The sequence below is a fragment of the Helicoverpa armigera genome, chromosome 20, assembly GCF_030705265.1.
Source record: "Helicoverpa armigera isolate CAAS_96S chromosome 20, ASM3070526v1, whole genome shotgun sequence".
In the NCBI taxonomy this organism is placed as follows: Eukaryota; Metazoa; Arthropoda; class Insecta; order Lepidoptera; family Noctuidae; genus Helicoverpa; species Helicoverpa armigera.
The window spans coordinates 8,143,635-8,157,021 of NC_087139.1; the positions used below are offsets into that span (position 1 = coordinate 8,143,635).

The 13,387-nt window shown below is 35.7% G+C and overlaps 1 protein-coding gene across 1 annotated transcript; it reads right to left on the reverse strand.

The window, feature by feature from the left end:
- Window positions 1-165: 165 nt before the first annotated feature.
- On the reverse strand, window positions 166-12,033 carry LOC110376437 (post-GPI attachment to proteins factor 6). The gene is made up of 4 exons (XM_021334906.3): window positions 11,535-12,033; window positions 8,337-8,585; window positions 4,046-5,197; window positions 166-3,943 (listed from the first exon to the last, which is right to left on the reverse strand). Exons 1-4 carry the CDS (start codon window positions 11,821-11,823, stop codon window positions 3,207-3,209), a joined length of 2,427 nt encoding a protein of 808 aa, XP_021190581.3. The 5' UTR covers window positions 11,824-12,033; the 3' UTR covers window positions 166-3,206.
- Between the last annotated feature and the right edge of the window lie 1,354 nt (window positions 12,034-13,387).

Genomic DNA, 13,387 nt, shown 5'->3' on the forward strand with positions numbered 1-13,387 from the left:
GAATCAATGCATATAAAATAGAGTCCTCTACTCTGCTGGTCTGTCTCTGCATTAATTATAATACTGAGTATTACAAATTGTTAGTGAATATTAGCTTATATTACAAGTTTAGGAATATAATCCATATCCATTTAGGCATAGGCATGTAATAATAAAACAACTGCATTATAAATTATACTTCCATTTTAATAATCACATTTATAAATTGACAACAAATAATATACCTATAATAAATTTCACAAATATAAATGCAACGCAATACAAATCGATATACAAATACAAATAGCATACAATATTTGTTGTGATATATTACAAATTCTGACAAACATTGGTAACTTCAATGAGAATGAAAAGAAAACTGTGAAAATTTTACAAAAAAATACAATGGGCTTTTCACACAGCACATAAACACAAATTTGAGCTATTTTTACAAATTATTGAGCGAAAAGCAATTATGAACAAAAACAATATTTTTAGGACCTGTGTATTTAGAGATTTACTTCAAGTCTAAAACTCAAATTCCAATTAAAGCATATGCGCTTCTCAGTTGTCATGTTTTTTGTATAATAAAATATTAAACTGATCCTTTTCAAAAGAGTAAAACATCAAATACTTAATGCCAATAAAATTATTTCTAATTGGTAATTAATACAATTTACTATCTAACATACAACATTTTTTACATAATGGTAACACACATTTTTATTATGCAACTTGAATAAAACCTAAGCCAAATAAACATGGCAACACCATTTCAAATTGAAGGGAATGTTCTAGAAAGCGACAAATCATTTAAAAAAGATATTTAAAGCTTCTGCGTGTAATAACGTCTAAGAAACATCACACAAGTCGTGTTATCACACATAAATATAAAATTGACTATGAAACAGATAATTATCTTACATTTAAGTAGATATATTTGGCATTTGTGATAGTAATGTAAAAAAAATCGTATACTATTGTGAAGTCATTGAAATATTGCACTATATTTTGTTACCGTAAACTGCCAAAATTCTGAAGAACTAAGCGTGGGTTACACCATTTAACTACTTATAACGATAACCAACCGTGTACATGCGGCCCTTTGGTCAAATCGGTGATTTGACAGCTGAAAATGGTTTTGTTATCGGTATAGTTAAATTGTGCAACTCACCGTAAATGTTTCCAAACAAATGTGGTAAATTAAAACAGAAAGAAACATTACTACACAATATTTTACGTTTCTGTTATTGTCTGTTACAGTTTTATTTGACAATCTTTATCATCAATATCATTAAATTAAAATACATATCTGATGCACTAGCAACACTGATCAATGTTGAATAATGCTATATTTATTATGCATGAAAACACGCGTGCATCTTAATTGTTCTAAATTAAACCTATTAAAATTCCTTTCCAGTGTAATTTCAACTTTTTACTTACATTATAATGAAAATCTACTATATTATATGTATAATATAATGGCACAACACTTCTAATTTCTTTATAGAGTTTCAAGTGGACAATATAAGGCACCGTATCAGTATTTACAAATTGCGTCGTGGACAATATCAATAGTTATAGTACCAATAAATAATAATTAATGGCATCCAGACCGTAGGAGATCAGCCAGCTGCGCAGGACATAATATAGTGCACAAGCATTTGCGCAGACACAAGTGCACTCACTATTCCTTCACTCTCATAGCCTGATGTGACGGCAATACGACACCACCGGAGAGAGATCAGGCGTAGGACCGACATTAACATGCTCTCCGATGAATGGGAGTATCACCAACTTCGGCTCGGGAATCGAACCCGAGACCACGTGCAAAGCAGTCGCACTTTGCGACCACTATATCAATAAAGTATGAGTAGAAAAATATACATGATTCACATTTAGCCGTTGAATAAATAACGAATAATTCGAAGCTATATAAATAAATAAATAACTTTTTAAGTATAATCTGGCTACATTTCCATAAGAGAACAAACAAAAAAGTACATAAACATAATTTCCTATTAAGCGGTTTAATTTTTAAATTTAAGACTGCGGTTTAACTATAGGAACTAAAAGCAAAGACAGTACTAAGGAATGTATCAAAATGATAAATGCAATGCATAGGAAGCCATGTGATGAAAAAGGAATACAAACTTTATGAGTATAACTTTAAAGTCTAATTTTAGTAGCTGCCAAGTAGGTACAGTCCATTTTAATGGTTTTATGCGGTAATAGCGCTATGAACGCTTGTAACATTTTACGTGTATTTGAATGAATTTATACATAAAAATCAAGTAGACAGGAATTATGATAACTTACGTATTGATTGGTAATCACATAAATTATTTTTTATTTTTCTTACCGTGAGCATAATAATATGCCGTTAGATGGAGGTACCTACGTATAACCAACAAACTATGCAGCTATATACAATTCCCTAATTATTTTTGTAAACATATAAAACGAGTAAACTTTGAGGTCAAGAATTGAACCATTAATCTCAAACTGGCACTTTGTAAAATTTACGAAATTTAACAAATATCAAATCGACTCTATTTTGAAAGATGAAGGGTCTACATTGGCCAAATATCGCAAATATTTGAGACAAAAGAAAATCTAGCCATCAAAATATTTCTGGTGAAGAAGTCTTGTGAACGAGATTTGTAAACTTAGTGACTTATAGAATATCAATATGATTGGTACTTATTTGGTATCCATATTGGGGCGTCTATACTTTGGACCATCAACTAAATAACTAAGGCAACACAAAACATGAAATTCTGTCTACAATTTGCCAATAAACAAATCTTAATTCAGTCAAGACTTAATTTCTCATTTTAAATCCTACGCAATGCTCGATTCTCAGAGCCTGAGTGAGACTTTCGTCAAACATCAATTTACCTAATTCACTATAAAAATACGTCTCAGAAAGTTTACCATAGACGCGACACCTGTATAAAATCAAACCTGTACTTTATTGATGACTAGTCGAAAAAATACTAGGCTTTAAACTTGTACTTAAAAACTAAACTAAATTAAATATTTGCACCTCTATATTTGTTCGTTATATTTATTCTTAGGATAAAGAAAATCGGAGATAATCGTAAACTATTTTGCTATATGTACTTACAGCACAAATGTTGGCCGTATGACCAACTTTATTTGTATAATTTTATAAACTGTGTTTCAAAAATACGGCTAGATCGCTATTGGTCTTGAAAGTGTTAATCAGCCGCTATTGGCGCTTGAGGTCTCCGAAACATCCTACAGAACGACAACTTATAATAACCATGTGTTGGAAAAAAGGGATTCACATCACCTGCCCTCTTAATATCAGGTAACAAGAACCCAACACTCAAAGCAATAATCATATGCCACACTGAATGTACTATCTTATAGTTCTGCTCCGTCTGCAGAAAAGCGTAACAAATCAAACCTACACTAACTAACACAATACCTAAAGGCATGTGCTTAAAATAATACGACCTAGGATACTTCATGACACGATTTTTCCTATAATCAAGATACCAGGAACTGAAAACTACTGATATGCCAACGGCTACTGGCAGTAGAAATGAGACAAAAGAATGCATATTCCAAGTCGTTAATAAAGCTATTATTATAGCACCTATAAGTTGTAATGAGGATCTTAGTTTTTCGTTTAGGATGCTCATAGCGAGTAAAGTTACCCAGAAAGACATGAGGCCGCAGTAGAAGTCCCCAAATTGGAGGATATTACCTCTCATGATGCAGTAGGCGACTTGGGAGGGGGCGTCGCAGGCGTGGTAGAAAGTGGAGAAGATCATGGTGAAGGCATACATCATGGCCTCGGTGTAGTACAGCCGGATGACCGCCACGTAGATGGAGAAGATGAAGAGGATGTTGCTCAGAGTGAGGAGGAGCACGGAGACTAACATGTAGACCTTGCTGTCCATTCTGGAGCTATCGGAACAGTCCCAACCTGGAAATGAGAAAAAAGTATGTTAAAACCTGTTAATAAAACAAAACCCCTTGGACTAATCAGTACATTTTAAAGTCATTTTAATTATTTGATTAAACTCACCTCCGTAACCAGAAGCGCAGGAACAAAACGACATCACCAGCGCTCCGAAAGTGTTCAGCAAACAGTTGCCGTGGTTGCTGCACTTTCCAGAAACGCACGACATCGACGACACGGTCAACACTACCGTCGCGTTACACTCCGAAGTCCCCAACCGAGTCCCATTCGAGGCAACCACAGAATCATCAATGTCTCTATCACTAGAAGTGTCCACGTAATACTTCGTCCCGTTATCCGAAGTCCGGCAAGGACACACACTCTGGTCACAAAATATCCTAAACGTTAAGTACCAAGTACCACTGTCAGGAAACGGGATATACGTCTTGTCGTATATCGATTCTGAGTCGGTACTGTTCAGCACGAACAACGCCGGCTTCACCTTATCGTTGTACCGACAATGACCACTCTCCAACGGTATGCTGGGGTGACCAATATCCATGCATATCACAGCTTTGAAAAATTGATTATCTTCCGTAAAGGCCAGCAATGTCTCTTTATCAAACGCCCTCTTATATCCCATATAGTATTTCAAGCTCATAAGAAGACTGGCCGCTATTGACAAGCTCCCGCCAATATCTAAGAACTGGTTGATTTTAAACCTCAGCGACTTAATTTCTGATGAAGTTATATTAATTAGACTCGTCGCGTCTTGAATGTCGGTTGTGGGTAGGCCGTAGTCGAACGTGAAAAAGCGACCTTTGTCATCGCGCATAAGGTCGATAACTGTGTGATTTACCAGCTCATCGATGTCTGTTCTCATGAAATAGGATTCGCAGTCTGCTATTCTGGACACATTGCCTTCGATTGGACCTATGTGTATGTAGTGCCAGGCGTTTGGGTGAGGGATGAATGTGATGGTCTGGTAGTTATTCGCTCGAGGGTCGAAAGCGCAGTATATAACATTGCTGTCTTCTGTAGGAATAGAGAGGGCCTGTACCCTAAAGAACAATTCACTATCCCCTGCGGAAGTGTTGACTATGGTAACATTCAACGCGATTGGGTCTACTCTATCTGTAGACATGCACTTGAATAGTCCAGGGAGATCATGATAATTTATCTCGGTTATGCCATTATAGCAATCTATTAGTTCGATATTTTCGTCGCGTTTCACTTGTAAATCTGTGTAGAGTATCGTTTGGCAGTCGGCGACGAGACCTGAAAATAAAAAGTTTTATCATGTAGTATTTTTATATGATACTTCTACGTCATCTGAATACACTATGTTGGCAACTTTCGAACTTTCGTACCATGCTGTTACATTTTTGAGAATTTACGATGCATGCTCACGTAATTATATCTAATGAGCAATTATTGTTGGCCATGAATTTATGAAGAAAATAGATGAACGAAAAAGATAAAAGAAAAACGTATCAGAAATAGCGCAAAAGAGATTGTAGGACCACATTAACTGATTAACAACAGTTCCCATAATCTTAAATCTTAAAATACCTAATAATCAAGGAATTAAAAAGGAACCAACGTTTTGAAGAATTATGGACACATTAACACGTTAGCCCGCATGACCTTACAGCAAACAACGCCTGTCTATTAGCTAGATAAGTGTCTATAAATATCCATTATGTTAGGTTTACGGTGTAAATGGTATAATTGCTACTGCCATTAAAAGCCAATAACATTATAGGTATCATCCAATAACACCATAGGTAGGTAGCAGGCTTCGGAACAACTTATGTCACTCATTCTAACGAAAATGTTGCTTCATCCACTATTCCATAGTTTTTTGGGGGACCAAATAATTGGGAGTTCTTCATGCAGTTCTGATTAAACTTCATATTAATATGTAGGTATTTTACAACAAAAAACAGGAATATCTTATAGCGCATAAGCCTGACAATGAGAAGAATTACCATCACACTGCAAATCCTATTAATGATGATAATGAGGCATAATATTAGAAACAAGATCTTCGAACAAATGAACAGCGAACCTTCACGGTATCCCTTCCAACAACTACAATAGGTAACATTAATCTACATAACACAGCAGAGCTTTTGTATGTAACATCACGACGTACAATTGTCACAGGATGTGAGCAGTCGAACAATCAAGTCGTAACGAGGTCACATAGACTGTGGTTTTGAGCGGCCAAGCGCGATATTATCGAGTTTAGACCCGCATTTTCTTTATTGGATTCAAATCGGATTTGGTTACGACATTTTTGGGGAGATGATTTGTTGAGCAGAGATTCGGGATTGAGAAGAGGCAAAGTGGCGTTATGATGAGGTTTAAATCCAGCGCTGGACCGACATGGGTTCATGGACTCTCGATCGACAGGACCGCCAATAAGGTATGGTTTTCCAAACGCCGACACAGCCGTGTTATGGATAACTAAATGAGAAGACACATGGATGAGCATGGTTAGTACGCGGATGCGTGAGACTGGTTTTAAATATTTCATTGACGACATTTTAGAACATTTGCAGACTGCAAATCTGCAACTTTTCACAAAATCCAATGCCACGCACCAACGACTTTTCCAATTAATTCTCAGAATAAGGAAATCCGCTAATTACCAACACTATAATTAAAGGTGGATCTACAAATTTTAGGAACTTCACGGACTTCTAAACTCGAAAGTTTGGAAACGAGAAACTTGTCAAAGAAAAAAGATTAACTACTGAACGAACGGGCTCTTGGACGTTATAATCTCATCTTTCTTCTAATCTTACTTTAAATACGAAATTGGTATTTTTTCTTATTAATAATATCTTGTTATTTTTAACTACGTAACACAAGTCAAAACAAGGGTATGGTAGCAAGTTTAATTCACTTTAGTTTATCCTTAATCAGCATTAGTCTAGTATCGATCAAAGCTATTTATGTCATCTTTGGGAGTTCAATTGACTCTGAAATCACCGATAACGTTTTTTGTAAAATTGTTTATGTCTTCATAAGAAATTGTGATTCAAGACTTCTTATCATTGTGCCAATTAATCTTGTAGTATTTGTTTATCATTTTTTTGCGATTAATAGTGAGTATGCGTTTTGCAATCCAGGTGTTCCAAGCAGCTCATTTCGTTATCCGTTAAAAGCACGGTGGAGGAACTAACATCTAAATAACCAAACCCACCTTTCAAATCCATAATATTATGAGGATTTGTGAACTTAACGATCATCTAAATAGAGAGAGCTGCTACATAATAAGTAGCTGCATCTTCCGTTGGTCTCGCTTTGGCGGCCATGTTTCCATTCCCGAACACTACGAGGATATAATCAATCAACATAGTGTCAAACTGATAGCTAGCATGCGCCTACTGCGCTGATAACTGCAATCTGAGGTCTACGGTCACGATATTTATATGTAGAGTAGAGATGATTAAAAAGATGGACCAGTGCTTACATAATTTTTGGCTGCTGCCACAAAAGTAGACAAAATCTTTAACTCGGAATAGCTGAATCGCTGACAAATCACTCTTCGAACTAGACGGAACCTTAAACGACCACCCTTACCACTTCCTATGTGCTAACTCCCAGCCAACACAATGTCATGAAGTCAATCGGAAAAGCACAGAGTAATTCAGAAACTTCTTAAAGACGATTGTAACTTTATGGAGGATGTTCAAGGTAGCTTTAATTAGGCGCCTAGAACACTGCGCGCAGATTGAAAGCGAAGAGTGAAAGTATCTCAAAAATCCGCTGCGTAAGCGGTTTCAGCCCTACCTGAGAGTTGAACCCGAGAACCGGTGCACAGCAGTCGCGCTTTGTAACCACGACCACTAGACCAAAGTTGCAAAAATATACTAAATCGATAAGACTTCAAATCACGTCGCTTGCTATTTTTCTGGCAATGTACTAGGCTTAATTACGGCGTTACATATTCTTAGCACGTGCTTCGCTAAGCCTTAGGTACGGACGGAAGCCTAGACAGACACGTGTCATACATAGTCGCTTGGGTATAAGTCCATCCCACTATTTCATTTTGGGAGGCTAAAGACAGTGATAGGAACAAATTATTGCCCAAAGACATGCTTAGAGCATCGCAATTGATATTTAGTAGGTTGCGTGGTCTCATAAACAAATCAAATGATTAGCTTGATCTGCGATACGATAAGTAGTACCATATTTTGAGATTGATAATAAAAATACATAATTAAATATTGATATCCTGAGGTTTGAGACCATTTATAATGTACATAAGTTTATTGGCAAATAACCCTCCAGCCTGGCTCTCTTGATCAGCATGGATCAATTTCGATATGCAGGAGTCAGTTCGAAATTCGGACTAACTTTAACACCTACGAAAAGGGGGTTCAATTATTAAATAAGACCTTACCTTCTTGCTCAACTTTCTGCGTCCTAGGATCTTCCCACTTTATATAAATCAGTGCGTACCAGTTTCCTGGCTTGGGGTTCTCTATCGAGTACGTTCTGTTCTTGCCATCAGACTGTACCTCCAGGGTATAGAGTGGCTCCCTGGTAGCCGGGTCGAGGAAATCCTTGGGGAAGTCGTACCCATCAGGGTTCACGGCCGGGTAAGACCCATGTTTTATGTTTATGATTACCTCTTGTGGGCTGCATGAGCCTGAAAATAAAAGGGTTACGTGCATAAAGCATTTGGTTGTTTTATTTGTACCGTGGATATTTACAAACAGGTGGTACACGTGGATCGCTTTGTGTTCGTCGGTCTGTTGATTGAACTTTATGTACTAATATAACAAAAGAAGAATAGGTAGCTGAGTTCAATTTGAAACCAAAAAATCATCATGAATTGATATTATAAAGCTGAAGAGTTTGAACGCGGTAATCTCAAGAAAATTATCAGTATTTGATAGCCCATTTACCGAGGAATGTTATAGTGCGTTACTTTTTAGAAGGTTCATCAAGAAGTCTATGAGATGAGAGAGGAGGCTACTTGTTACATAACTTATTATAATGTTATTTAAAGAGAGATACCAACAGCATATCATTTTATTGCATTGGCTTATCATCAAAAAGTTTTCATCGACACACGCAGCTTTGATAAATAATTTCTAGACCACTTAGCTGCATTGCCATGTTTTTACATACATGTAATTATTTTTCTACTATCGGACTGTCCGAACTGATAAATATCGGTCGAGTACTGCCGATAAACAAATTACCGTTTGTAAATAAACACGAACTCTCACAGCTTTGCGCATGAGAGGGTTTTAACAATAAATAAATATAACAGTGATTCCTGTAAGTGTTTAACCAATGACGATAAACAGATTCGGAAGAAATTCGGCATACAGGTCGACCTTAACCTGAATAAATAGAGAGTATTTTTGAATCTAGTACCTAACGGAACGATTCCGAAATGTGGTAGAGAGGAGCTGAACTTGACTCTTTGCAGTTTGCACCAATTAACTTTGCATTTCTAAAGTTAACCATTTGACTCTTTAAGCATTGTTCGTCCAGGTCTTGTCAAAAGACTTTGCTGGTCCGAAGGTAGCTAAATATTGTATTAACAAAACACTAGCGCATAGCTCCGTGAGGCGAGAAATGGCTAACTTCATAAATGCAAAATTAATTGGCGCGAGCTGTACCAACGTACCTACCTATCTGTTGTCCTTTATTTTTCCTTTTCTATTTAGAGTTGTCTTTCTTACGGTAGCTATTTCACACGACCTTAGCTAATAAGTTAGTTTACGAACCTCTATTTAATCAATTTATCCGGTCGTGTCATGTCGTGAAAACCCACGCAAGTTTGTCTCAATAATAAAGGAGACGTCTGCTATATTACCATGATAAATATTCGGTGCAATGCAGATAACCTTCAGCTAGTTAAGTAGTTTGGTTCAAATTTTATCAGACTACGGAAACACTTGAGTTTTTTTTGTAAATCTATCGAGAAAATATACCGTGGTTTTAATATTTCTACTAAGTAAGTAATAAATCTACATGCCTCGAAAAAAATATCTTCATATTGTATCACCTATCATCATTTTTCTACGATTTAATAAAGGGCGCTTGCACACTAGCGTAATTATCCGCTCTGTTTGCCCTACTCGCAGCACATACGGTCATGAACGTTTGAACCTGTATTTATAAGTTGTATAGGCTTCCGGTACTCGGTAGTCGCGCGTATAGGCGGATAAATGCGGATCTCAAAAAAAACTGTGGCTGCCAGTTACCTGCCTACCTACATTTTTTTAGGCAATGCCAGCAGATCTTTACGTAGGTCTGATATACGCGCGGCAACGCTAGTATAGACTTAGCGAAACCGCAGGTAAAAGCGGGAAATTAGCTTATTTGAAGGAGCTCTTTATCATAGAACAGTAGCAAAAACTTTTGCTAGCCAAGTACGAGTGTATGGGTGCCCGAAACTTAATTCTTACGAAAGTTGATGACGTCATGAAAATCTCCTGCATACATTGATATGTTTTGAGATTATCATAACTTTGAATAGGTATATGTTTGGTAATTTTGTTATCTTACGTTAATTGTATGTACAGATAATGTTATCACTACTATAGGTAATTATGCTATGCTATTGATTAGAACTCTTCATTGATTCTAACATGATTCCACCTGTTGCATTCAGTTTAGGTTTTCTATTATCTTTTTTTTTTAATGTTTTTCTATGTCAGATTTCATTCTCTCTATATTTATCCTGTTAAGGCAGACACTGCATGTAAAATAACTCTTATGAATATTATTTTGCTATTTAATTAAATGACTCATGATATCTTCTTTTGCAAAACCAAAACAAACTTAAAGAACATAGGTAGTCTTCAAATAAATTAAGCTTACTTAGCCCAATAATAGTCATATTACAAAGATTATCACGAGAAGTAAAGCAGGAAACTTCCAATTACACCAAACTAGTTGACCACTTGCCGCGACTTGGTAATAAGTGATCAGTGCATTCATGTAGGTGGTGGTTGCATCATGCATGCATTGGTGCTCAAATTAGTGCACGCTGCTTGTTAATCAGTGCTGATAAAAGTCACATATGTATTGACCTTTAAATAAATCAAATGCCCCTTGAAGTTAAGTTGCATTTATGGGGATCTTCAATTATTCAGTAACTACTTACTTGTCTTAAGATTTATGCAGCTCCATTTTCATTTTTACCTTTTGTTACTTTTTAGCTTTCTAAGAACCCTTTTAATATAAATTATTTTGATTATAACAGTCATCTTAATATGACTACATAACTATGTCTATCTTATTAAAAAAAAATACTGTCTTACTATTTGCCTTTGGCCTTGCAATTTTTTTTGTAGATGTAATATGTACATATACTATTGTTACATGTAAAAAACATAGCAGCTGACCTTTATGTGAACAAGGAAATCAATTTAAAGTAAATAAATATATACAGGCATGCCAAAATAACAAGATAACAGTATTGTCAGTTAATTCTTCAACAACAAAACAGTCTTAAATATTAAATAAAAAATAATTGTGAATATTATTGTTATTTATAAACATTCCAGATGCAGGATCTTAGTATGCAGAACTCCTGTAAAAAGCTTATTAATAAAAGTGTTAGCGTGACACCTACCAATGTTATTCAAGTGAAGCTCCTCAGATTGGAAGGTGAAGCGAGCATCCGTGACATCCCTCATTATAGGGTAGAATACTACAGAAACTGTGCGGTAACTTCTAAACATATATACATCGGTGGCGATCTGCCTAGTGACCAAATGATAATCATCCAGTAACACCGTGCGAGTCCTTGTCAACTGCTCAAGTATTCTCTTCCTGTTCGCATCATCTTCTATTTTTTCTTTATCACCAACAATAAGCCCGGTGCACACACATAATATTAAAAAAAATAGCCAAACTCTCATTGCGACGATTAACGCCTACCTGCCTACAACACGTCCCGATTACAAGTGCGCAACATTAACAGACACTACAATTATTTCCTAATTCAAAGCTGTTCTCATATATTTGGAGATCATTTATATTATTAAAGAATTCACTCGCGTTTTTTAAACGAACAGCGAATCGACCGACCTACTGACGACCGTCCATTAATCAATCAACAAACCAGATGTCAAAAAATACGTCAACTTGACAACAAAGATAAACAAACTTGACCGCTGTCAAATGTATGGAGAGTAGATTTAAGGAAAAATATGAAGAAAATAATGAAATTATGATGGCGTTATAATAGCGTATTTAGCAGAATCAACATTAGGCACGCACTAGATATAACAAAGCTTCTAATAACTGACCTGGACTGTCCAAGTCTAGCGTACTCGTAACACTTAGAATAGAGGTAAGAGAGTTAGCTAGAAATAAGCGTGTTAAAAATGGAGGTAAGCTTCGCCAAGCTACGCGGGGCCCGAAACATCGTTATATGGTGCAAACCCATTTTTACATCCATGTGGGAACCACATAAATTATTGATTAGTTTAGTAGTTAGGATATTATCTACAATTAATAAAATCATGTAGGCAAATAAAAATATCATGGGCAATCCACAGTATGTAACCACTCATTCAATGTCATCTTTTGACATAGATATAATATTACTAAACAAGATTGCGCACGCTCAAAATATATATTTACGAAAATGAACTCTATTCTAACGCAATAAGGTACTAAATTGGTTGCATAATACACAGAGGCAAATCCGAGCCGAGAGGGATAGTTCGAACGGAGGCTGTTTGTCTCTTTCTAACACCTTGCCAGCATAAAAAAATGTTGTGATCAAAAGTTTTGTCTTCCCAAAAAACAATTGAATCACATAAAATTTGTATCTTATTTTAACAATTGTAAGTCAACAAATTAATAACAATCGCATTAATTTATTCGTATTTATTATTAAAACATAAACAACATAAATTTTTATTTTGCTTTTTTTTTATTTTCTAGCGGTAACCCTGAACATTCTTGGCTCGTAATCAGCATTTAAAATTTTGTTTATATTTTTTGTATTAAATCAATTTAAACTACTTAAATGGTGAAAAAGTGTTGCGTTTATACTTGTAAAAGTTAATCCTATGGTGGTTGCAATATATCGTTCCACAGGTTAGCTAATAATAACATTTTCGTAAACCAAACAACTAGGGTGCCCATGAATTCTTGTAATGAGTGAAAATATGGGTGATGGATTTTAAAACTGTTGTACTATTGTTATAGCTTCCCAAAAAATGAAGAAAGGCGACATAAATGGCTCAGCAGTCTATATATGAAGTAGAAATACAAAAAAAAACAGTCTTCACTTCGAATCTTCCTGCTTTTATACTACTAATTCCCGCTAATTATTAAAAGCCTTTATAAGTATCTTAAGGTCACAAACTGCGTAAGTTAAAACTTCAATACCAATCTGCGTTTAATAATCTTAGCAAATTCGGATTTGTCTCACATAGCTTAATCTCATAGTCACCCTATTAGAAAGGGACA